The 21,709-nt window shown below is 51.2% G+C and overlaps 1 protein-coding gene across 4 annotated transcripts in view; it reads left to right on the top strand.

The window, feature by feature from the left end:
* The first annotated feature begins 262 nt into the window (after positions 1–262).
* The window catches only part of GABRA3 (gamma-aminobutyric acid type A receptor subunit alpha3), a 73,600-nt gene continuing 52,153 nt past the window's right edge, over positions 263–21,709 (top strand). Inside the window, exons 1-3 of one of the 4 annotated variants that reach the window (XM_027725079.2) lie at positions 263–577; positions 10,312–10,416; positions 14,455–14,576. In XM_027725079.2, coding sequence (XP_027580880.1) covers positions 10,334–10,416; positions 14,455–14,576 — 205 coding nt within the window. In that variant the 5' untranslated portion in view covers positions 263–577; positions 10,312–10,333. Of the gene's footprint in view, positions 578–774; positions 795–918; positions 1,031–10,311; positions 10,417–14,454; positions 14,577–21,709 lie in introns of those variants that run through there. The other 3 variants (XM_039378177.1, XM_027725086.2, XM_039378178.1) reach the window with 3 other exon arrangements.

Raw genomic sequence — 21,709 nt, 5'->3', positions numbered from 1 at the left:
TGGTCTGTAATGCCTGCAGGTTGTGATCCTTTATCCCACCCTGCATCCTCAGAGACAGAGGAATGGGTTATGTACCTTGGAGTCACAGCTGCAGCTGAGCCTTGCACTGCGCGTTCACCGAGGAGAGCTCTGCAGGGACAATATATTTTGAGTGCACCTTACTGTCAGCTTTCGCCTTCCCAGCTCTGCTGTCGTGTGGCTCTGCAAAACCTCCAAAGCCCAGCCAGCTCTGCCCAGCACATCGTGCATTGCCCTTCCTCTGGCATCCCTGCGCTTCCACGCTGATTCTGTCCTTGCTTTCACTGCCTACTTCTTGCTGCGTTTTAACCTCTCTTCCTCTTCTCCCCTTCCCTTGCATTTGTTTTCCTCTGCGTATCGTTTTATTGCGATATATAAACCTCGGCAATTCCAACTTGGCGGGGCCAAACTTCCCTTTCCCGCTGGCAGACTAGGGATCCGGCCAGGCCGTGCGGTGTGGAGGCAGGCTGGCAGGAGCTGGGGCGCAGCGCACCCCTGGGGGTACTGCCCACCTCCTTCCCAGAGCATCGGCGCCCCGGGGAGCTCCCCCCTTCAACAGGTAGGCGCTGGGAGCAGCCAGCCTTGCTCTGCTCACCCTCCTGCGCGGAGAGGATGGCGGGGGCCGCCGCGGTGCTGTGAGGCCGGGGCTTGCCGGAGGAGCCCGGGGCATCCAACGCTTTGGGGCGGGGGAGGCGGCCCCAAGCCGGGGCAGGGAGAGCGGCGGCGCCCCGTGCCCGCTGCCTGCGCGGCGGGGCGGGCGGCTCCGCACAAAGCGGGTGGGTAAACCCTCCTCCGGGGCGCGGGGAGAAGGAGGAGGAGAGGAGGAGGAAGGCGGGGGGATGCTGCTCCCCTCCCTCTCTCTCTGCCTCGCTCGCCGCGGCCGGAGCAGCGCGCAGGCGGCTCTGGCAGCCCCGGCACGGCGGGCTGGGGGCGCGCAGCCCCGCGGAGCGCTGCGGAGCGGAGCGGGCTCCGGCCGCCCCCCGAGCCCCCCGCCGGGGCAGCCGGCGCGGTGGTGAGTGTGGCGCGGGCGGGGCGCGGCGGCGGGTCCTGTCCCCGCTCCCCCGGGGCTCCCCGCTCCGCTCCGCGCATCCCCCGCGGAGAAGCGCCCCGGCGGGCGCTGGGGAGCGCGGCGGGCGGTGCGGACCTGGGGTTGGGGATGGGGCTCCGCGGAGCTGCGCCGGCCCCTGGCTACTGTGTGGGGGCCGGTGAACAATAGAGCGGCGGGGGAGGGTGGCGGCTCTGCCCGAACCGCATCCCTTGGAGGGCGGGGGGAGGCTCGGCTGGGCGGCCGCGGGGTCGGAGCATCTCCGCTCCCGCAGCAACTCCGGCGCGTATCGGTCCGGAGCCGTGCCGGGGGTGTTCCCCGTCGGGGACCCCCGGGGATCCAGCCCACCCGCCTGGCACTGCCGGATGGAGAGGGGGGAGAGAGGTTGCGGTGAGAAATGTCTGGACAAGGGTAATCCTGAGACCCCTTCCTGGACCCGGACGGGAAATGCGGGGGAAGGGCTGAGCGGGGAGACCGGTGTAGTAAAGCAAAGTCGAATTTCCCCCTGAATCCTGCAGCCAGGCCTAATGGACACAGGTGCTGGGTCGGGGTAGGGAGGGAAAGGAGTGTTTGGGGCTACAGTCGCTGAGGCTGGTATGGAGGGAGAGGGAAAAGAGCTACAGATGTTTTCTCCCTGCTCCAGAGTTACTGATGCTGTGATATGGATCATTAAAAATGAGTAGCCTAATGCAATTAAGAGGTAGACAGTCCCCACTGCAACACTTATCCATTGTTCCTTGCTCTGCCTTCTGCCGGAGTGATTCTCACCTGGACGAGAGAAGTACAACTGAACAAGTAGTTCATTTCCCTGGCCAAATGCATCTGTAGTGTCTCCCCCGAATCTGCTGCTGACTGGCTGAAAATGCAGCAACGTCCTCAGACAGAAAGAGAGAGCTGGGACCCTCTGGTGAGACTCCCACTGCCGTGGGCCAGCAGGAGCAGCTTGGAGTGGCTGCTCGCCCGGCTTGTTTTGACGGTGGCAGCAGCAGAGCAGGTTTCCTCCCTCACCTCTTGGTCCTTTTAGCTTCCTTTAGGGGAGTGTGAAGAAGAAAAATAGCAGGTGCTGAGGCAGGACCAACCCATAACTAGAAGATGCTACTTGTGGTTCAGGCGAGTCCTCTCCTTCCTGTAACGTCTCTCTTAACTTTCTCTTTGCCCTGGAGGATAAGGGATTTCGGGGTGTTTCGAGGTGATGCTGTTTTGGTGGAGTTTTGCCAGCCTGCCCTTCAGCCCGTGCCTGTGGTGTCTGGGTGCCCTGCAGCACCCACAGGAACAGGCGCAGAGGTGAGAGCCTGACCCTCCTGCTCTTTTCCGAGAGAGCTCCGAGCAGCTGGAGGGGTTGCGGCTGCACCGGGGCCCTCGGCACATGTTTGCCTGGAGGCTGCTGTGTCCTTTCCTCTGGAATCTCCTCCTGGTTGGCAGCGTGAAGCAGAGCTCAGTGTGTGGGGAGGCACAGATGCATTGTCTGCACCGCTGCGAGACTCTCTCGGCACTGGGTGGCTGCTGCTTTTCCTTGCTTTGGAGCTTCTTTTCCCAAGTCTGCATCATGGAGCTTTTCTCCTCCTGCTCTTTCTCCTTTCCTCTTCCTTCTTTGTCTGTAGACTGCTGCCTGTCCCACTTCACTCTCAGCTTCTTGTTCGTCTTTTCCTGCTTAGTCTATTCTTTCCCCTCAGTTTCTTTTTGTCTAAGTAGACCATGTCCTCTTCAGCCTGCTTCTCTCAACACTGGGGATGCAGCCCAGCCCCTCATCTCAGTCAGAGTATTCCTGCCAACTGTTTACAAAAAGTAGCACAATACCCAGGCTGAACGCTGACATAATTACATACCCAGCCAGAGAGTGTAGTAAATAATCCAGCTTTTCAAGCTTTTGCCCAGTAGTGAGTCTTTTGCCATCTCCTTTGCCCATGGGCTAAATGTATTATACTTGGCTTGCATTTACTTATATTCTGGAAACACGAAGTCAGCGCAGCTGGCGCAGCCGTGCGTGGTACCAGGGTGGATGTAGGTTGATGTCTTGCACCATGTACACTCACTGTGCCCGTGTGCACGGTGTGTCTGAGTATGCACAACACAGCTCTGCTCCTGGGGTCAGGCTCTGGCTGTCGTGCTTGGCAAGCATGAGGGCTGTCAGGGAAGGGATAGCTGCTGAGGTGTGGACATTGTTCCATCAGGGAAGGAAAAACGGCTGTGGGGTGAAGGTCAAAAGCGCCAGCGAAAACCGCAGGGCTTGGCACGCAGTGTTTGCACCGGTGAGGGTGATAGCCAGTTTTCCAAAGATTTGTGTGTGCACATGATTGCAGACTGTGGGTATTGTCAGCACGGTTGTATTTCCAGTTGTGCTTGTGAGCCTCAGTCTGTCTGCAGTTGCCTTGATTGTGAGTCAGTCTGTCTGCAGTTGCAGTAGCTGTGAATCAGTGTCTGCCTGTAATTATGTGGGTGAATCAGTGTTGGCTTGTTACACTATGAGTGCAAACGGTTTCCCATAGCAGTTGTGGGTGTGAATCACTCTACAGTCCCTCTGGATGTGTTTTTTAGTAGTGAGATGCAATACTGGGATTAATTTTGTTTTGATGAGGAAAAGCTGTCAAGCGGCTTCTCACTTTGAAAAATTAAAGCTGGGTTGGGAGTTGGGCACAGACCTTATGTCTTCGTTACCAGCAGATCCACTTACAGAAGAGACCCGCTCTGAGGCTTGCTCTCAAGATTTACGTGCTGATCTAAACCTTTAATTTCTTTGCTTTGTTCCCCTGGTTCCGAGTGTCCTCTTCCGCTGGCATCTCTTGCAGAGCTGCAGACGACACATTTGGTAACCATCACGTGTGTCTCGTACCTTCTGTGTGTGTGGCAGATTCATGGGAGGGTTGTTTATGGCTTGTGCAGTGCGTGTGTGTGTGCAGGGATGAGCCAACGTGTGCCTCTTGGGTAGGTAAGCACAAACATTTTCATGCCTGTGAGACGAAGACCGTGTGGTTCCTCTGCCACGCGCCCCTCGCTGCGAGCCAGCGCTGTTCCTCTAAGTAGATGGTAAACAGCAAGTTTGATTCAGGTAGGCGGAGGTTCTGCTGCCTGTTCTCGTTCTCTGCTTTCTGTAAATCACTGTACTGGCTTCTGGCCTTCAGCAGCACCTCAATGGCTCAAGGCTAAACTAGAGGCAAGTTGGAGAAATCCGGGCTACCTCAGGTAATGGAAGCAGAGCACTCGCCTCGGTCCAGGGTAGCAAACCCAGCCTGCCCCTGAGCTGGCTGGTGCAGGTAGAGCATGATGCTGGCAGGGCTGGATTGCTTCCAGTATGTGCTGGCTTGGGTGTCTGTGCCTGTGCTGTGCATCCCAGTGAGCTTGTTTCAGAACAAAGGGATGCAAACAACCTGGGATGCAAAGGGATGCGAGACAAGGGTCTTCTGAAACACCGCGGTGTCTTATTTTATCATTTCTAGGCTTCCAGAGGAACGATTGCTGCCCCTGCCCTCAAATGAAAACGTATTTTTCTTCCGAGGGACCCTCCTTTTTAGCTGAAACGATTGAGAACTGAAGGAAAAACTCCCTAACAGGGACCCAGGGCAGCATGTGCATCGCCTGCGTTTATTGTGCTGCGCTGAGCGCTTGCTGGCTGCTGTCTCTGCGGGGAGAGCTTGGAGCTTCACCCAGAGAAGCACTAAAGAGGCACAACAGAGATCACCAGAAAACTGGTGGGCTCACGGGGTCGGGGACAGTTGGACAGAGCACAGCCCGTGCAGGCTGGATGATTTTGCAATCCTTGAGAGGTGTTGAAGGATCTCTCCTGATGCCTGGGACCTGTTTTGCAGAGGCTCCAGTGCAACGAGGAAGGGCTTTAAACGAGCTTCTTGTGCTGTGCAAATGCACCTGACATTTTGGGGTAAATATGCAGGTGTTGTGAGGTCATGTCTAGCACTGTGCTTGGCTGTGCTACTGTGCAGGTGGGTGGATAGTGCTTGACACCACCAGGCTCTGGATCACCCTCTTCTCCCTGCATGGAAGTGCTTGTGTTCGGGCTTTGGGAAGAAGAAGCAGCTTCAGTCCAAATCTGTTTTCCAGCTGGCCTCCCAGCATCAGCCCCTCGTTGCACACCCCTCCCTGAGGTACCTGACTTGGCAAAAGATGTGGAACTGCTGCAGGTCCTGGGGGCTGAGTGGGAGCTGTTGGTGCTCAGCATTCCTTCAGCTGGTGTCGCTGAGCTGGTGTCGCTGAGCTGGTGTGGGAATGCTGAGCAAATGACATTGCAGGTAGGCAGCGTCTCTGGGTGCAGCGGTGGGGCAAATATGCCCTTAGGGCTGCTTTGTGAAAGCTGCCTGCATGGGGAGACTATTGCTAAGTGAATCAGATTGTTTCCTTGGCTGTGTGTGTTCCTAGGAGGCAGCAATTTGGGTGACATAGTGATGGGACTCACAAATGAACCCAGTTGGGTTTATGGGCCTCTTCTGCCTTCATTTCGTTTCTGATGCTTGCAGTATCCCCCTTTCTGGGCTGTTCTCCCAGGGTTTTTTTGCAAGCTTTACCTTTCAGTCTCCACCTCCAGAGCTCTATCTGTCTTTCCCTTGTCAGCAGTAAGCCTGTGCTAATCACTCTTTCCTAGGAAGGCATTTCAGAATATTTAATGGTTTCTAGAATAAGGATTTCTGGGAAGATTGGGCTCAGTATGCCAAGTCAGGAGATACCCAATGTTAGCATAGTTACCAGGGTACCTTGCTGATCTGGAAGGTTCCAGCACTTTTTTTGGGTTCCCAAACCCACTTCAGTAGGAGCAGGGGCTGTCATGAGGAGAAGGAAGCTTTTCCAATTCCTTGTTCATAGCACATCCAAGAGGAAGGCTGTGTTTCTCTGGAGTGTTCTGATGCTCTGGAGGTTGGACAGACAGGCTGTGTGTGTTGGAGAGGAGTGGGTATGTTTCTCAAGCCATTAGGTATGTGGTTATAAAGACACCTGCCAAATTCCAGAGTGCACAGTATTGTAAACTTCAAGTATTACTGGATTCCAGCTGCAAAGTGTTAACAGGGCTCCTTAGAAAATCTGCATTGGATTCAGCTGTGGAGGTTACCAGCAACTGCACAGTAGTTAGTGATGAATGTGTTTGCTAACTGTGCCATTAAGGAGTGAGCAATGGACAGATGGAGGAAGGAGATGCAGAGCTGCTTTGAACACATACTGTCCCAATAGACTCCATCTTGCACAGACATAACTCAGAACCAGAAGCTCTGGGGTGATGCTCTTTGACTTACATGAAAGAGGGGTCAGTGTAAGGAGTTGTACCACTTTTCTGAGCTTAGGAATCTTGGCATTCTGGTTTTTTTCTTCATGAACACTATGCAGTTTTCCCTTCAGCAAGTCCTAGTAAGAGATTCGGGGTTTTTTTTTCTTCTTCTTTGAGGCTGTTAACATTCAATTAACATTCCTAAACCCTCACTTGGTTACCGTGCACTTAAATGCACGTTGCACGCATCCTCCCCCACTATTCCCAGAGGATCAGGGATCCCTGCAGGTGTTCAGATCGAGATGTTGGCTGTCTCACTGTTGCCACTTTCCTGAGTGGGAAGTGACAGCTGAATAGCCTTCTGCAAGGACAGCACCAGTAGGGGCTGGAGGAGCTCCAGTGTTACTTTTCCCGAGGCACACTGGTGGGTGTTTCCATCCCTTCCCTTTGCTGTGCACCCAGGGACCCCCTCGCCTGCTCTGCCAGAGCCTTCTCTCCAAGACCAACTCTCCTGTGCCAAATCTGAGGAGCTCAGTTACTGGGCTGTTGAAACCAGGACTGATTTTACAAACTGATTTTTACTAGAGAGGCTGTGTGGCCAGTAGCTATTGGGCTTATGAAGCACCTGCCCTGGCTGGGATTTTGTGTCCCTGTGGTTGGAGCTGGGCCTGGACTAGCAAAAGTCCTGGGAATGGGGAGAAGCAGTGCTGAGAGCTGCTGTGCCACGGGAACCACACAAGGATCTGGCTATGGGGAGCTTTGGAAGACCCCTTAAACTGTCTGAAGGGTGAAACCTCCTCCTCTGCAAAAGCCTCCTTGAATTCTCCAGAGAATTTTCCGTGTTTCCTGCTTGTCAATAGGGTGATGAGCAGTGCTGGAAGGGGGTTGTTCTTTCTGCTGCTCCCCCATCACTGCCTGGTCAGCCCTGGCTCAATGGCACAAGGCTACCAGGGTTCAACACCAGCAGTTAAAGCCCTTGTGTTCTTCAGGAATGTCAGCCACCATCCTAGGACTGAGTCTGCTTCTCAATCCATCTCTGAGTGTAAAGTAGCCAAGGAACAAGGAAAATGCCACACAGCATCTTCTATCCAGCTCCCCAGGAAAAACACAGTGCATGAACCAAAGGAAAGGGGTAGAAAACAGTGCCAAGCTGTTTTCCAAGCTGTGTTGTCCTTCCCGAGTCTGCAGGTGCAGCCATAGCAAACCATCACACCCCAATTTGGGGACATTCTCAGTGTGAACAAACTGAGACGTGGCTGGCAAAATACTCACTTGGGCAAGTAGTGAAAACAGATTTTTTCTCTCAGTGCAGCTGTATAGAACAGGTTCTGATGCTTAAAATAACTCAAGCACATATTTGACTTTATTCAAGCAGCCCTGCTATCCTTGGCTAGCACCTTCCTTCAGCAGAACTACCCAAAGTAGAAAACGAGCCCTTCATCTCTCCGTAATATTGAAGGAAAATTGTATGAACAAAGTCTTGTGGAAATGCAGTGGTTTAGAGCTCCTTGGCACAAACAGGTACATCTTATATACACTTACATGGAAGGTGTAAGTGCTTCTGGCTTTTGTCACTGTTCCTGTCCCTCTGAATTGCCTTGTTGTTCCATTTTCAGGTACTCTTTTCTTTAGAAGCTCTGTTCCACCTTTGGTGCACATTATGCTCCACCCATGATCTCACCAAATCTGATAAAGATGGTCCCAAATGTTCTAGAGGAGTCAGAACAGGCCCTGCAGAGCCAAGAGGCACCTGCTGCAAATCCAAAGCATCTTCATTGGTGTGGTATCCCTGGTCAAAGTCTGCAGGCAGTGCAAATTCTGACAAAACAAACCATTTCTCAAAATAAGCAGTTTAATGGGAAAATGTTGATTTCAATGAACACTTTAACTGTAGTGAGGGGAGGGAAGAGGGAAGGCAGCAATGGTTCTTTTTTTTTTTGCTTTTGGCTAGTGTTTGAAATTACCTTACGAAAAAAAAATCAATTAAATCCCATTGTATAATATGCAAGTTGAATGAAGTGAAATGAAAGGGAAAAGTTGAAAGGAAATCTGTTAAGGAGCTGCTTATTGAAGGACTTCTGGATTTGCCTTGTAAGAAACATCAACATTTTAGCTGTCCTTGTTGTGATTTGGAATGAGTCTGCCCAAAATGCTGGAATTTCCCACAGAACAGATGTTCAGCCTGTTGATTTGTGCTTCATCAGCAAATACTTGAATTTCCAAGACTGTATGTCCCTTCCGAGCTGGAAAGTGGCGGGAGCCAGGGGAACCATCCCAAATCAGGGCTTTTCTCACCAGATGTGTAGCTGTGTCTATGCCAGAGGCTCCTGCAGCCTCCTTTGGTGGGAAGGCTGAGCTTCCCTTGGTAGCATCCTGATTAAATAAGGCCCAAGCACACTGGGCCTAAATTAATCCCTGCATTGATATTTGCAGGGATTTTAAATGAGTGGTGGGGAGGAAGATACAGGTGACTGGTGCCCCGTGCTATTTTCCCCCCCTGTGCCTGCTGTTAGTGAATTATCTTGCCAGAAAAAAAAGCTGAGGTGGGTGGTAAGGACTGGTAGTGTCTGGCTCTTACCTTCTGCCTGCCTGGCACCTCATGTCCTCCTAGAGCTAAAAAGCAAGAACCAGGCGTAGCATGCAGGGAGACTTTAGGGCCAAAATGCTGTGGGGTGACCGGGGACAGAGATTTAGGCTCTTCTCAATGCAGAAATGTGATATAACACATGGCCCAGCCTGGTCTTGTCACCCTTCTCCTCTTCCAGTTGTCTGTGGCAGGGGTAGCCAGATACACATTTCTGCATAAAGATGACACGTGTGACCTCCAGGTATTTCCCTCCTGCTTGGCTGAGCTCCCTCTGCATGGGATTTCTGCTGGGAGTTCCTGTCTCTCGTGTCCCTGTGCAGAAACCCCTGCTTCTTGGTGGCACTCACATAGTTCACCTGCCCTCTGCATCCTGGGGCACCCTCCACCAGCTGACAATTGCCATTCACATTCTGGGGGGGTTGGCTTTCAACCCAGCATCTCCTTCCTTCAGTGCTGGAGGGAGCTGCCCGAGTCTCTGCAACGTTGGTGCCCGTTGAGTGGAGAGATCCAGAGGTCAGATTTGACTGTCACAATGGCATCTTGCCCTGGTTTTCTGCATGCTAGGATTGAAGTGAGCCTCCACTGATGGCTTTGGGGGCCCCCACTGGCCATTTGTGCCTGTCTGGCACAGAGCTGAGCCTCTGCTGGGCTGAATCCCCCCCGTGCCAACATGAGGTGTCGGGATGGGGAAACGTCACGACAAGCTGTATTTATACAGGCTGTTGCTTGGCAGTGCTGCTCCAAGGTGCATCAACATAATGACATACATAAAAGGGGAAGGCAGTTAAATGTGCAATAACATCACAATAAAAGTAAAACTGAGCAATAAAGAAAAATCTGAGCGCACTAAGTGTAGTACAGTCGAACGTTCCCACCACCTTGGGCCGCGGTGCTCAAACTTAATAATAATTTCTGGCAGTGTCATTACCAGAATTAAATGAGGGCCTAACTGTCTAGAAAAATATGTTTTGGGGAAAAAAAATAAACAGGTCTTGAGAGTCTGCAAGTGGCTCTGCTGCATGGATTTCCCCAAGGTAGCACAGGTACCAGGGAACTGGGAACTGCTGCGAGGGGCAGGTGGTGACTGAGACTATAGGGTGAGGTGGAGGAAGGAAAGATTGGAAGAAGAGCCAGTGTGGTCATTTTGGGAGTGGAGCTATGCACCTGGGGAGCTGCTGGATCTGCTGTGAAGGTGGGGTGAGGGTTTGTTTGTGTATTTACAGGCTTGGTTCTGACCTCATGATGTGACTTCCCCAGGGCCAGCAGTGCTCCAGGGGATGCTGCTGCCTTTTGTCCCTGGAGTGGTTCTCTGGGATTTCAAACACAGGCCTCCAGAAATACTGCTGGCTAACATGAATGAACTGATGTGAAAAACTGAACTAACAGGATTGCTTTTCCCTAGTAAATAAAATCTCTTTTCTCTCCTCTCCTTCCCCTCTGTGCCTTCCCTGGCAGGTTTTGGAGGCTCACTGACACCATGGCGCTGAGGCTCCCAGGAGCGGGGTCCTTCTCTCTCGTTGCAGTCCTAGTCCTGGTTTTGGCTCTCCCTGCTGATGCTGGGTAAGGTGGTGAGTGCTGAGGCTGTTGGCCAAGGCTGCAGTCCTCTTACTGATCTTAAATATGCCGGGGTCAGGACCTGCATGGAGTAGTCCAGGGCAAAGCACTAAAAAGCGTCTCTGCTGTGTTTGACCCTCCCCTTGTCCCTGTCCCTGAGCTTTTCACCCGGGGACTGTACAGTCCCTCGTGGCTGACATTAGCACTATTTGAGGCACTCTCACGAAGGACAGTTGTCAGCATTTTTTGCAACAAAACCTATTTTCAGATTTGGCCTCTGCACAATTCAGTCTGGGCAGGGACTTGGCTTGCATGAGTTTTAACACGGAAGAGAGATTCTCCCCCCCCCAGTTTCATTTTTTAATACTATTTTAAAGAAGAGAAAACTAATCTGCTTCAGCTGTTTGGTTGCTTGGGGTGTAATGACCCATGGGCAGCACACCTGGTCCACTGCAGCACTGGGGTTCTCTGCCAGCTCTCCTGGGTTTGCTGCTCTCCCTCTGCCCAGGTTAGTGTTCTGGGATGTGCAGGTTCCAGCTGTCCTGGCACAGGGAATGCTGCTGCCAGCCTCACCTTCCCAGCCTCTGGGAGCTGACAGGAGACAAATCCTGTTAGTCTGTGACAGGCTCTGCAGCCCTCCTCTGCATCCCACCAGAGCCTTTGCTTCGTGAGCTTGGGGAAGCCTTTGAGAAAGGGAGGCAGAGATGCCACCAGCCATGGGGAGGGAGGAGCTCTGCACAGAGGGAGAGAAGTGCAAATAATACATGACTGCTATAAAACATTTAGAAAAGCCTTTAGAGTACCAGGTATGGACACTGAAGTGATGTTTGCTGAGTTACAAGTCCAGCAGTGATCAAGGATCTTCATGCATGAGATGTCACTGCTGCTGCTCCTCCAGCATCCACACACCCCTCCCATCCTGTCCTGCCTGTTTTGCTCTGCCTGCTTGGATCTGACTTCCCAGAGGCATCCTGAGTGTGCCTTGCCCTGTAAATGCTGACCCTGCCCTGCCTGCAGAGGCACAGACAGCCCTGGGCACCTCCTGCCCCCTGTCCAGCTGCTGGGGCTGGGGCTCCCTCCCCATGATAGTTGGGGGGTGTCAGCAGCCCCGGTGCCTCCAGCCCTGCCTCTGCCTTCCTCACTGCTGCTCTTTTCCTTCCCATCACATACTGAAGCCATTGCTGATGCTCCCTCACCACCTGCCCCAAGGGGATTGCTCGGAATAGTGGTCCACAGGGGGATTTGTTTCCTAAACTGTGTGTGAGGGGACCCTTGTGCAGAGGTTACTGTGCTGATGTGGCACAGCTTCCCAAAGAGCACGTGCACAGGTGGCAAGGTAATGACTTTTCCTCAAGCCTGTCTTAATTAAATTTGCTGTAAACCTCTGTCCTCCCTGCCTAAAGGCTTTTAATTATTTTAAAACCTTGATCCCCATCCCTCTTTGCAGTTCCTTTATGCCTTGCTAAAGGGCAGCCTTAGCTTTACATTAAGGCCAGTTGAGCCTGCCCAGACCTTGGCTGGAGTGGGGAATTAGCCCAGATCAGGTGCCAGGCAGAGATGCTGCTGCCTCTCCCCTGCCTGCACCTTCCCTCACCCTGCCTGCACCTTCCCTCACCCTGCCTGCCCTGCTCTTTCCCCAGCATCTCCCAAGTGCATCCCACACTGCTCACGTTGAAGTCAAACCCTCAAATGTCAGGCTAAGTAAAACAGCTTTGAAATTTGTAAACTCATTTTTCCCATCACCGTGGAGCCTCCACCAGGAGTTCCTTCACAAAAATCGGTCTTCTTGCTCTTTATATTATGGGTAATTTTTAAAGATAGCCTATAAAACATTAATGAATGAGCTTTCATGAGCATGCTAGCTGTGCATAACTTATAGATGGTTATATACTCATCAGCAGACACTGGTACAGATTACTTTTAACCATGACATCTATTGAAAGCTGGTACAATTGGAACCCCACTAATCACAGTAGTCATTTTTTAAATTTCTCAAAATTCTGCTTACCTGCAGGGAGTTCAAGTCCAGATGAAAAGCCAAAGTCAGTGCTTTGATTCAAATGGAAATGGGGAGTCTCGAAGGCTGTGATGCAGTTTGTACCATCGGGGTGGTTTGATGTTTTGGATCTGACAGGGTGCATTAGGGCAGGGCCAAGTGTTATCCCGACCATACCTCACCCCCACGTCCTCTGGGAACTGCAGTTTAAGCACTGATACCCTCTTTGGGCTCCTGTGGGCTGAGCTTCCTGGCTTGACCATTTCTCCCAGGATAGCAGCTCTTGCTTTGCTAAAAACAGAGGCTGAGTGGTCTTGTGAGAGGTAGGACCCAGCCCCTGGGGAAGTGAACCCCAAACACTTGAAATGCAGTTTCCCTGAGTGTTTGGTCATTGAAGGCAACAAAAATTAGTGTGAGAATTGCCCCAGATGGAATATTTCAATTAACTGCAGCATACTAAGTAGTATTGGTTCAGCCTGGCTCTAAAAATACCCATATCCTGCTCTCAATTCTTCCTTTTTTTGCTAGAAAATACCTTTTGCTCTTTTGTGTTACAATCTGGGTTTTCTGTTGGGTGAACACGTTGACAGAAAACTCCAAGCGAGCTCTGCTACTTACCACCCACTCTACTGACCCTACACAGTGTATTTACAAATGGACCAGTAGTGTCAGGGGTAGCTAGTCCAACCAGATGGGATACAGCAGGACTGAGCTTTGAACTCCTTAAATTATATTCCTTTTTCTGTTTGTTTTTTCCCCCCAGTTACTTCCTCATGCATGCTTAAACCAGTGGCTGCAAAGAGCAACTGGAGCAAAAGGAAATAAGGCTGAGGTGGAGAAGGAAAGGGACAAAACCCTTAGAAAGCAACTATTTAGGGGCTTCTCTTCCCCCAGCTGTGGGGAGCAGGGCACTGCTCCCTCCACTCCTGCAGCCTTTTCTCCCCTGCCTGGCTGGGCATCCTCAGCCATCCTGCTGGCTCTCTGTGCCTCTTAATCTTTTTTTGGCCTCAGTGGTCTCTCTCTTATTTCCTCTTCCATCTTCCTTGCAATCTCTTCATTTTTATAGATTTTTTTTTCTTTTGGTTTTCTGTTACTTAATCTTCTGCCTTTCCATTTGTTTGGTCCTAACAGCTATTTCTGCTGGGGAAAGCTGTACTTGAATCCACAGCACTGGTACTCTGTGTTGTCTGAAATCTCTTTTAAAGGCAGGTGGTTTCAGAAGGATTCACAGGCTCTTCTTCTGTTGATTGAAAGGAAGACACAAAACGCAAATGTATTATTTGAGCCCCTTGTGTTTGCAAAACTGCATTGAAGATTTTGTTCAGCAAGATGAGCTTTGTTTGAGAAATTTACTACTTGTTTTATTCCACCTGGGGCAGAATATGTTCTGAGGAAATCATCTTGTTTGGGGACTTTCAGGCTTCTTGTGTTGAGCAGATCTGGGAACGTGAAAAATCATTTGTTTTTATAAATAGGGGAAGTTCAAGAAACTGCAGGAAAGGTTCTTGAAGTGTTTTAATGATGGACTCAGGCTTCAAACCTGCCTGACGGAATTCCTACTTTTCTGTCTCCCTTCCCTTTTCCCGGGGGCAGGGAACACTGAAATGTCTCAGTGTGGCAAATAACTGGCATCACTCCTTCCGTGCTGCCTGCAGGGAGATACTGGCACTCGAATAACTGCAGTGCCCACAGCCTCTGTTCATAAAATGGCCATTCCTGGGGCAGGGATGGATGCTGGGGCCGGGGAAGGCTCCCTGTTAAAACGGGGCTCCTGAACCACTGTCCATGGTGCTGCTGGCCCTGAGCACAGAAAGGTGGGCAGGGAGCAGCGCGGGTGCCTCAGTGCTGAGGTGTTGATTAGAGGTGCCCTGTGGGGCATCCTGCAAGCACATCACTCTGCCAACAAGTGTGCCCCGTCCTGCAGTTCAGGCTGGAGCAGGAACCAACATCCCTTCGTTCCCTGGAACTGTTCAGAGCACATCCTCTGAAGGTAGGTTTCGCTTCTGATGATGTTTTTTCCTTTTTTTTTTTCCCCTCCCCCTTGCCAGGCTCTCTCAGAAGCACGTTTCAGACGTCGTTGATGACAGCAAAGATAACATCACCATTTTCACCCGCATCCTGGACAGGCTGTTGGATGGGTACGACAACCGCCTGAGACCTGGGCTTGGAGGTCAGTTGGGTGGAGAGATGATGCTTCCCACAGCTGTGCAGCTCTAGAAGGGAGAGGCAGTGCAGATGACTTATTGAAAAGTCTGGTGCTGTCAGGAGGAGAGGCTGGTTCAGTGCCAGAGTCAGTCTGTGGCTGGTTTCCCTCTTTTGAGTCGGTGCTGTTTTGTTGGGTTTTATCTTGTGGGATGGGAAGTGCCAGTCTCTGAGTGCTGGGGTCACCTGTGACATTACAGTGACAGGCCTGTAGATGGAGCAGCTATGAATAAACTTATTGCTACTATTTTCTAGGCATTAGCATTTCAGAAATGCTGATACATTCAGGAATTAAAGAAAGCCATTGAGGTGCTGGAGCTGGTCCAGAGGAAGGGCAATTTCTTCACATAAAGGGTTGTAAAGCACCAGAACAGGCTGCCCAGGAAAATGGTAGTGTTCAAAAATGCAAGTGTTCACAAACATCTGGATGTGGCACTTGAGGACATGGTGGTGCTGGGTTGGCAGTTGGACTTGATTCTCTTAAAGGTCTTTTCGAATGTGAGTGATTCTATGATTCCATACCACCAGTTTGCAGGACCTTCAGCTCATGTTGGTTTTGCTTTCCAGTCAATTTGCTTTGCTACAGAGCCTCTATCTTGACACCTGCTCAGTTATTTTTTTATTGTAGCTGTCACCTGGCAAGCTCTTCCCTGTGTGCTGCTCTGGACATCAGGCAGTCACACGGGCTTTGCTGCCTCCTGAGCTGCATTTAACACTGCTGCTATCGCTGCTGCTGCTGCTGAGGTTCTCTCCAAGCACCGCAGTTGTTTAAGGGGCTTCAGAAAGCAAAATAATAGTAGCCACCTTCCCACCTAATGCTTATGCCTTCAGTTAGCGTGATATAAGGAGGCAGAAGAAATGGGGAGATGTGTGGGGAAGACAGATGTGAGCTGGGCTGAGGGAGATGTAGACCTGGGTGGTTTATTGGTGTGTTGCTGTGGCAGAGTTGACCCCTCTCAGATGCTGACAGCTGTGTGTCACTGGGGCCTCTGAGGAGATGTCCCTGCCCTGCTCTGAGCTCTCCTGCTCGGCTGCAAAGGTGTGCTGCTGGACTACAATTTCCACCCAAAGCTGGAGTCACCGTGTGCTCTCCTGTCTTCCGAAGGTCTCACTGCCAAGAGAGGTTGGGAACAAGCTTTCCTGGGCTCTTGCATGCTAATGGGGGCTCTGATGTTATAATGCTAGCCTGGAATTGCACTCTCCCTTGCTCAGAGCAGCTTTGTTGTCCCTTCCCAGCCCCATGCCCACCTCTGTGCCACAGCCCTCTGCCCTGCACCTGTCCAGGAGTACTTTGATCCCAAGCAGAGACCATGCAAAGCCTGGGGAAGAAGGGCTTCTGCAGTGAGCATCCTCATCTCTGATGCTCTGCCACACTGCAGGACCCAGGCAGGAAAGAGTTACTGTGTCTGCATAAGCAATCCATCAGTTTTATTGCTTTTGTTGCTTGTTTCTCTCCCCCAGAATTAACTGTGGTCCCACTAATAGCTTTGCTTCCTCAAGTCTCCCCGATGGCTGTATTGATTTAACTGAAATGAGTTCTGAAAGGGGACTGAGGGGGCATTTATGTTCACCGTAGGCTCAATTGCAGACAAACCCATGCAAAGCATTAACAAGAGGACTCCCAGGAGCCCCTTGCTGGGAAAGTTAAAACCTTTCTTGGAACATCTTTTCTCTGTTGCTTTAGATCCTTTAACAACGTGCTTAACATAATAAATTGCCTTTGCCTGAACCAGCCACTGTATGTTTAAAGACTGCTTTCACCTCTGGTTTCCCCTGGCAGAGCAGTCCTGTGGGCCCAGATGGGAGGTTTTGACAAGGACTAGAGGTTTTGGGAGCTGTTGGCTGGCAATGAGTTGTTTGCATACAGGGCAGCCTGGTGAGCCGGGCTCTCCCCACTTTTAGCTGGACCTGTTTTCCCCAAGGCCGAACTTTTGGAGGTCTCTCAGGAACAGAAGGACCTTCCCCACTGCTGCTGGTGGCCAGAGAAGCAGAAATGGTCCTGCTGCAGACTCCAGACTTGGGGGCTAATGGAAGAGCCCGGGGAGATAATCAGCAAGAGGTGGGCTCCTGCTGTCCAAGGCTGTGTGAGATCTCTGAGAGAGATTGCTTTGCTCCAAATTAGCAGCTGTGCTGCTCGGTGACTGACAAGGTACATTGGCTTTCCTGTGAGACAGCACTGGGCAGTCCCTGCAGACAGACCCAGCACTGGCTCTCCCCATTTCCCTCAGGAATATCTTCCACTTGCTTTTCTGAAGATGTCAGGTAATGGCATCCATTAGTAGCACTAAAGTCCTGCTTTGGTGCCCGTGGACAGGGCAGCTGTGGAGTCGCTGTGTCCACACACGGGCTGATGGAGAGATGAACTGGCCAAAGCAGGACACGCAACATCCCTCCTTGGCTGGTTTCCCTGCTCTGCATGAGACAGATCCCCCTGCAAAGGCTGGGACAGGCAGGGCTGGGAGTGCTGCAGCCCCTCTCAGGGCTGTGTGCTCAGTGCCTGTCCCCCACGCTCGGCAGAGCCGCTTCCCGTGCGCCAGGAACCGAGCAATGTTTGTTTAGACTTCGGGAAAAGACACTGTGTAAGCAACAGAGTGTTAATGTGGTGACTTCTCCCCTCAAGATAGCCTCTTTGTATTTATTTTCTTATCCCCTCTGTTTTCACCATCTGCTGCCACCCACTCTAATAGCTCCCATGCCAGAGCTCCTCTTCCTACCAGGATGCTGCAGACACAGATTAAAGCAAACCAGTGCTGAGGCTGCTTGGGACTTCCTGGTGCTGCAGAGCCAGGCTCCAGGTGAGGGTAATCCTGGGCCCTGCTGCTGCTCCTGCCTCCAGGAGCTGGCTCAGGGCATCCTCTCTAGCTCAGAGTCCTTGCTGTCTTGAGGCAAGTGGAGGTTTATGAGCATAGTCCAGGCTGGCTTAGAAGAGGAAAGGAGGGGGTCAGGGGAAAGAAAGTGGTTGTCAGACCCCTCTTTTTGCAGCAGGACCCTGTAGCACTGGGGACACAATCACTGCTGTCCCAGAGAAGTCTTCTGTGGCTGGTAGAAGGTTTCTCTCTGTCTCTGCCAGCTGAGCCAGGGCTGGATTCCTCTTAGGAGCAGAGCTGAGCCTTTCCTTTGGCCTCATGACCACTGAAAGACAGTCTGGGCTTGGGGAAGGGGTAGCTGCACAAAGGGATGATGTTATAGGACTCAGAGTGGGGGAGGAGAGGAAGGAACTATCAGCAGACAACCTGTGTTTCCCCTGGGAAAACACGGGGCAGATTGGTTATTAAGTCAGAAGAGGAACAGAAGTGGACCCTGAGGGGATGCAGACATCTGTTGCCATGGCCAACCTTGTAGGATAAGAAAATGTCCCATGGAGAGAGCTTCTGTGGACAGCACTGGCCTCTGCTCCTGCTCTGGAGCTGTGTAGGCACACAGCTCCCAGCCCCGAGGGGCTGCAGTGGGAAGCATCTATTTACAGCACTCAGGTTCTTCTTGCTGGGGCTCCTGCAGAGCTGGCATACAGGCAGCTGTGCACCTGGAGCTTGCAAGAGTAGGAGAGAGCAGATGTGGCCAGGAAAAAGAGGTAGAACTGGCTGACAAAGGGAGAGACATCCTACACCCCAAAGGAAGAGGTGTTCGAGGAGTGGGATGTAAGTGGTGAGACCACGAGTGATCCTCCAAGACTGGCTGATGAACTAAAATACCCTGTGTGTCCTGGTGCTGTGAGGAGTGATGGAAGTTCTGCAGTCCTTACACAGCCAGTGTGATGTCCAGCACAGTGAACACGAGGGGGGATGTGGTGGTTGAGGGTTTGAGGGTCAGTGATGCTCCCTGTGCAGCTGTGCCTCCTGTACCTTATTTCCTAACTGATGAAATTTGGGCCTTTGGGCTGCAACTGAAACAGAGATCTGTGAACTTCTGGGAAGGGACAGGAAGGGACATTTCCAGGCTTTTCCTTCCTTACGGTCTCAAGAATCCTTTTAATATTTGGCAATTGAAAGTTAACAGGGAGCTTGGGGAGGTGTGTGGGACCTTTCCACAGCTGTTTGAAAATCAGGGTAGGGTTCTCTTCCAGCTCAGCCAGAGACTGCCTGCTTCAGAGGGCTGGGGATTCACCTGAGGTACACTTGGTGTAAGGATGAGGAAGCCAGAGGACATCTGGAGCAGTGGTGGACAAAGTCTCTGCATTGGGTGATCAGGAAACCTGCACTCCAGAAAACTGTTGGCCTTTTCCATGTGCTGCCAGGAGGAAAAGGTTTTGCCCCAAGGAAGAGGAGGCTAGAGTAGGCTGCTCAGCTTTCTAGAAGATGAGCTGTAAACTTCCTAGATAAGCCAATTTCTCCAACTGCAATTAAAAAGTAATTTGTACCATGTTAAGCAGGTGGGCTGAGATCGATCTGTGTTATCCCTCCTGGATGCAGCGTTGCTTACAAGGCTCCTCTTCCTCTGCTCCACTGCACTGCTCTTTGTGGCTTGATGTCAGCATCTCCCTGCCCACACTGGGCTCAGTACAGACAGCCTTGGGGTCGAGCAGGATCTGGTGCAGTCAGGGTCTGCTGCTCACAAAAGGACTCAGCTCAGAGTTGCCTGACATGGGCCTATAGTGCCTTTTATCTGGCCTCACTATGTCAGCTCTGTCTTGCTGATGGTTTTGATCTATAGCCACCTGTTAATATTTATCCTGCTGTCATATTCCCTTTATTCTTCTGTAAGTGAAGTGCACCTCGTTGAAGCTGTTCTTGTCTCTCCTTTCTGCGGTGCAGTGTTTCTTCCTGCTTTTTTTAATGATGGTGTAGTTTGGCAGGATGGCTTCTGAGCAAGTAAGAAACATCTGTACCCCTGTCTTGCCACCTCTATCTCACCAATTCAAGTGCTGATGAGCCAGAAGTTTTGGACTTTGGTTCAGAGAGGCTCCCTTTAGGTTGAGACTTTCTGGGGCAATGCCTGATGTGTTGCACCTCAGTGCATGTGTCATTGTGTCCTGAGCTCCTCCTTGTTTGCTGCTGTGTGAGCATTAAAGCAGAGGGGCTGAAATATTCACAGTAATAAATTCTAGAATTGCCTGTCTGTTCCTGGTCTCTGGGCATAAGCATTGGGCACTGCCTGTGCTGTGGGGACACCTGAGTGGCAGTGGCAGAATCCTGTCCCACTCCCTGCTGCAGCAGAGCTGGTCCTCAGGTGTCCCTGCCTCGGGCTGCTCTTGAGATCTTCATTTTTTTTTTACCTGTGCCTGATGAAGCTGCCTGCAGTCTGTCATAAACGTTACCTAGATCTACTGTTTGTGTGAGACAAACATTAGATGACAAACCCAGTGGTCCTCTGTGGTTTGATATGATTTCTAGGGTTTCAGTACTGTGTTTCATCTGTTTTTCTGTCTTAGTGTTCCACTTCTCCTAACTTCTCATCTCTTTTCTCTGATCTGACTTCCTTGATTACTCCAGGGAGGAATTTGATCCTTAGAAAAAAAATATCCGTAGTCTTATCTCAGATTTTTGTCTTTGTCTGAGATTCCTTGATGAGTTTTAATTTGGAGCTGAGGCATTGCCTGAACAGCATTTTCTTCTATTTACCTTTCTGGGCAACAGGGACCCTGCTCTGTCTCGTCAGACTTCTGAAGTTATCTGTGAACAAATTAAAAAAAGGTTGTCTTCCCCTCGGGGGCAGCTCTCCAAAGGCAGCTTTGCCATGGATTTGCACAGCTCTGGTGCTCTCCTCTCTGATGCAGAACTCCCAGTTGTGCTGCTGGTTAAACCCGTGGTGCACAGCCAGAGGAAGCTCTGTGTGGAAAGGCTGGCACACGTCAGGAGGCGAGCGAGGAACGCGGGCTCGGCTGCTGTGCCTAAGGGGGAAAGTCTTCTCTTCAATAAGTGATGAATGTGCTTGGGGCAACAAGCCCGTATCAAAGCTTCAGGGATATCACAAACACTCCAGAGGGGTCAGGAATGCACTGTGTAGAGAGATTGATAGCTTTGGGTGTGAAACCAGCCCCTGGGCTTCGGGTCAGCACCGGGTCCCTCGGGGGCACTGCAGTGCCACCACAGGGCTGTGAGCGGGGCACCACGGTGGGTCCCTGCCCGGCCACCCTCCCATGGGCCAGTTGTGTGGCCAAAGTCCATCACCTGCTGTCCTTGTACCGCTCCTGGGCTCCCCAGAGAGGCCCAACCAAGCCCCCAGGCCGCAGGGTTGTGAAGGGGAAGGTGTTTTCTGTGCTCCCTTGGATGCCTTTTTTCAGCTGGCGCCTTCGTTTGCTGAGTGTGCTCCCAGTGAGGAGCCCCCCCAGCTGCTGAACCAGCCCTGTATCCACACATGTAGGCAAGAAGATTTTTCCCCAAAGGGTGAGAAATTCTTCTAGGAAAGTGAAGCCATCTGGAGGAATTTTTGCCCCAGTAACTTGTACTGGAGTGACACCTCAGAGGTTCAGTGCTTGCTCAGACACCTGCAGTGAACCAGTGCAAATGTTGGGCAGCTGATCCTGCCCGAGGGGAAGCTGATGGGTGCGTGTTGATGTTTGTTTATAATGACTTTGGAAGGGGAGAGCTGATGTTTCAGCGTGTTGAACATGTGTTAGATGGTTTTAAGAACATTAGTAGATGATGTTATAGATGGCTATAAACTGCTTGTGAGGATGTCTTTATTGATCTGTTGGACTATGGCAGCTACTCATTTATTAGAGTTTCCATTCGTTTAGTCCCACGTAAAGGATTTATAATGTGTCTTTGATATGGATTGTGAAATAAGATTTTTTTTTATTGGGCATTTTAGAGTTTGAAAACAACTTTAATTGGTTTATTCTGGGAAGCTGATGGTGAAACAACTGGTCAAATATTGAGGAAACAGCAGTTCTTTTATTCCTTGAGCTAGAGGATAAAATGTTTGCAGCAGTTTGTGTAGTAATACAGAGGCACTGATTATGTCTGATGAGGCAAAGTCATTGATCGTGTTGGTGCTGAATCTCAGCCCTGATCCATCTGGAAGAAGCAATCACATCTATCTGAGCCCCCTGTGGAGGGGGGATTAATGCTGCTGATTCAGACCTGTTAGCTTGTTAATGCTGTTCCATTTGTTTAAAGGTTATTGTTTGATTAAATAAAAATATTGGAGTGTTCGTGAGGC

The sequence above is a fragment of the Pipra filicauda genome, unplaced genomic scaffold, assembly GCF_003945595.2.
Source record: "Pipra filicauda isolate LSUMZ 115617 unplaced genomic scaffold, ASM394559v2 scaffold9_size5747161_pilon, whole genome shotgun sequence".
NCBI classification, from domain to species: domain Eukaryota; kingdom Metazoa; phylum Chordata; class Aves; order Passeriformes; family Pipridae; genus Pipra; species Pipra filicauda.
The sequence above is the reverse complement of the archived record's forward strand: the minus strand, read 5'-3'. Positions and strand labels throughout refer to the sequence as shown.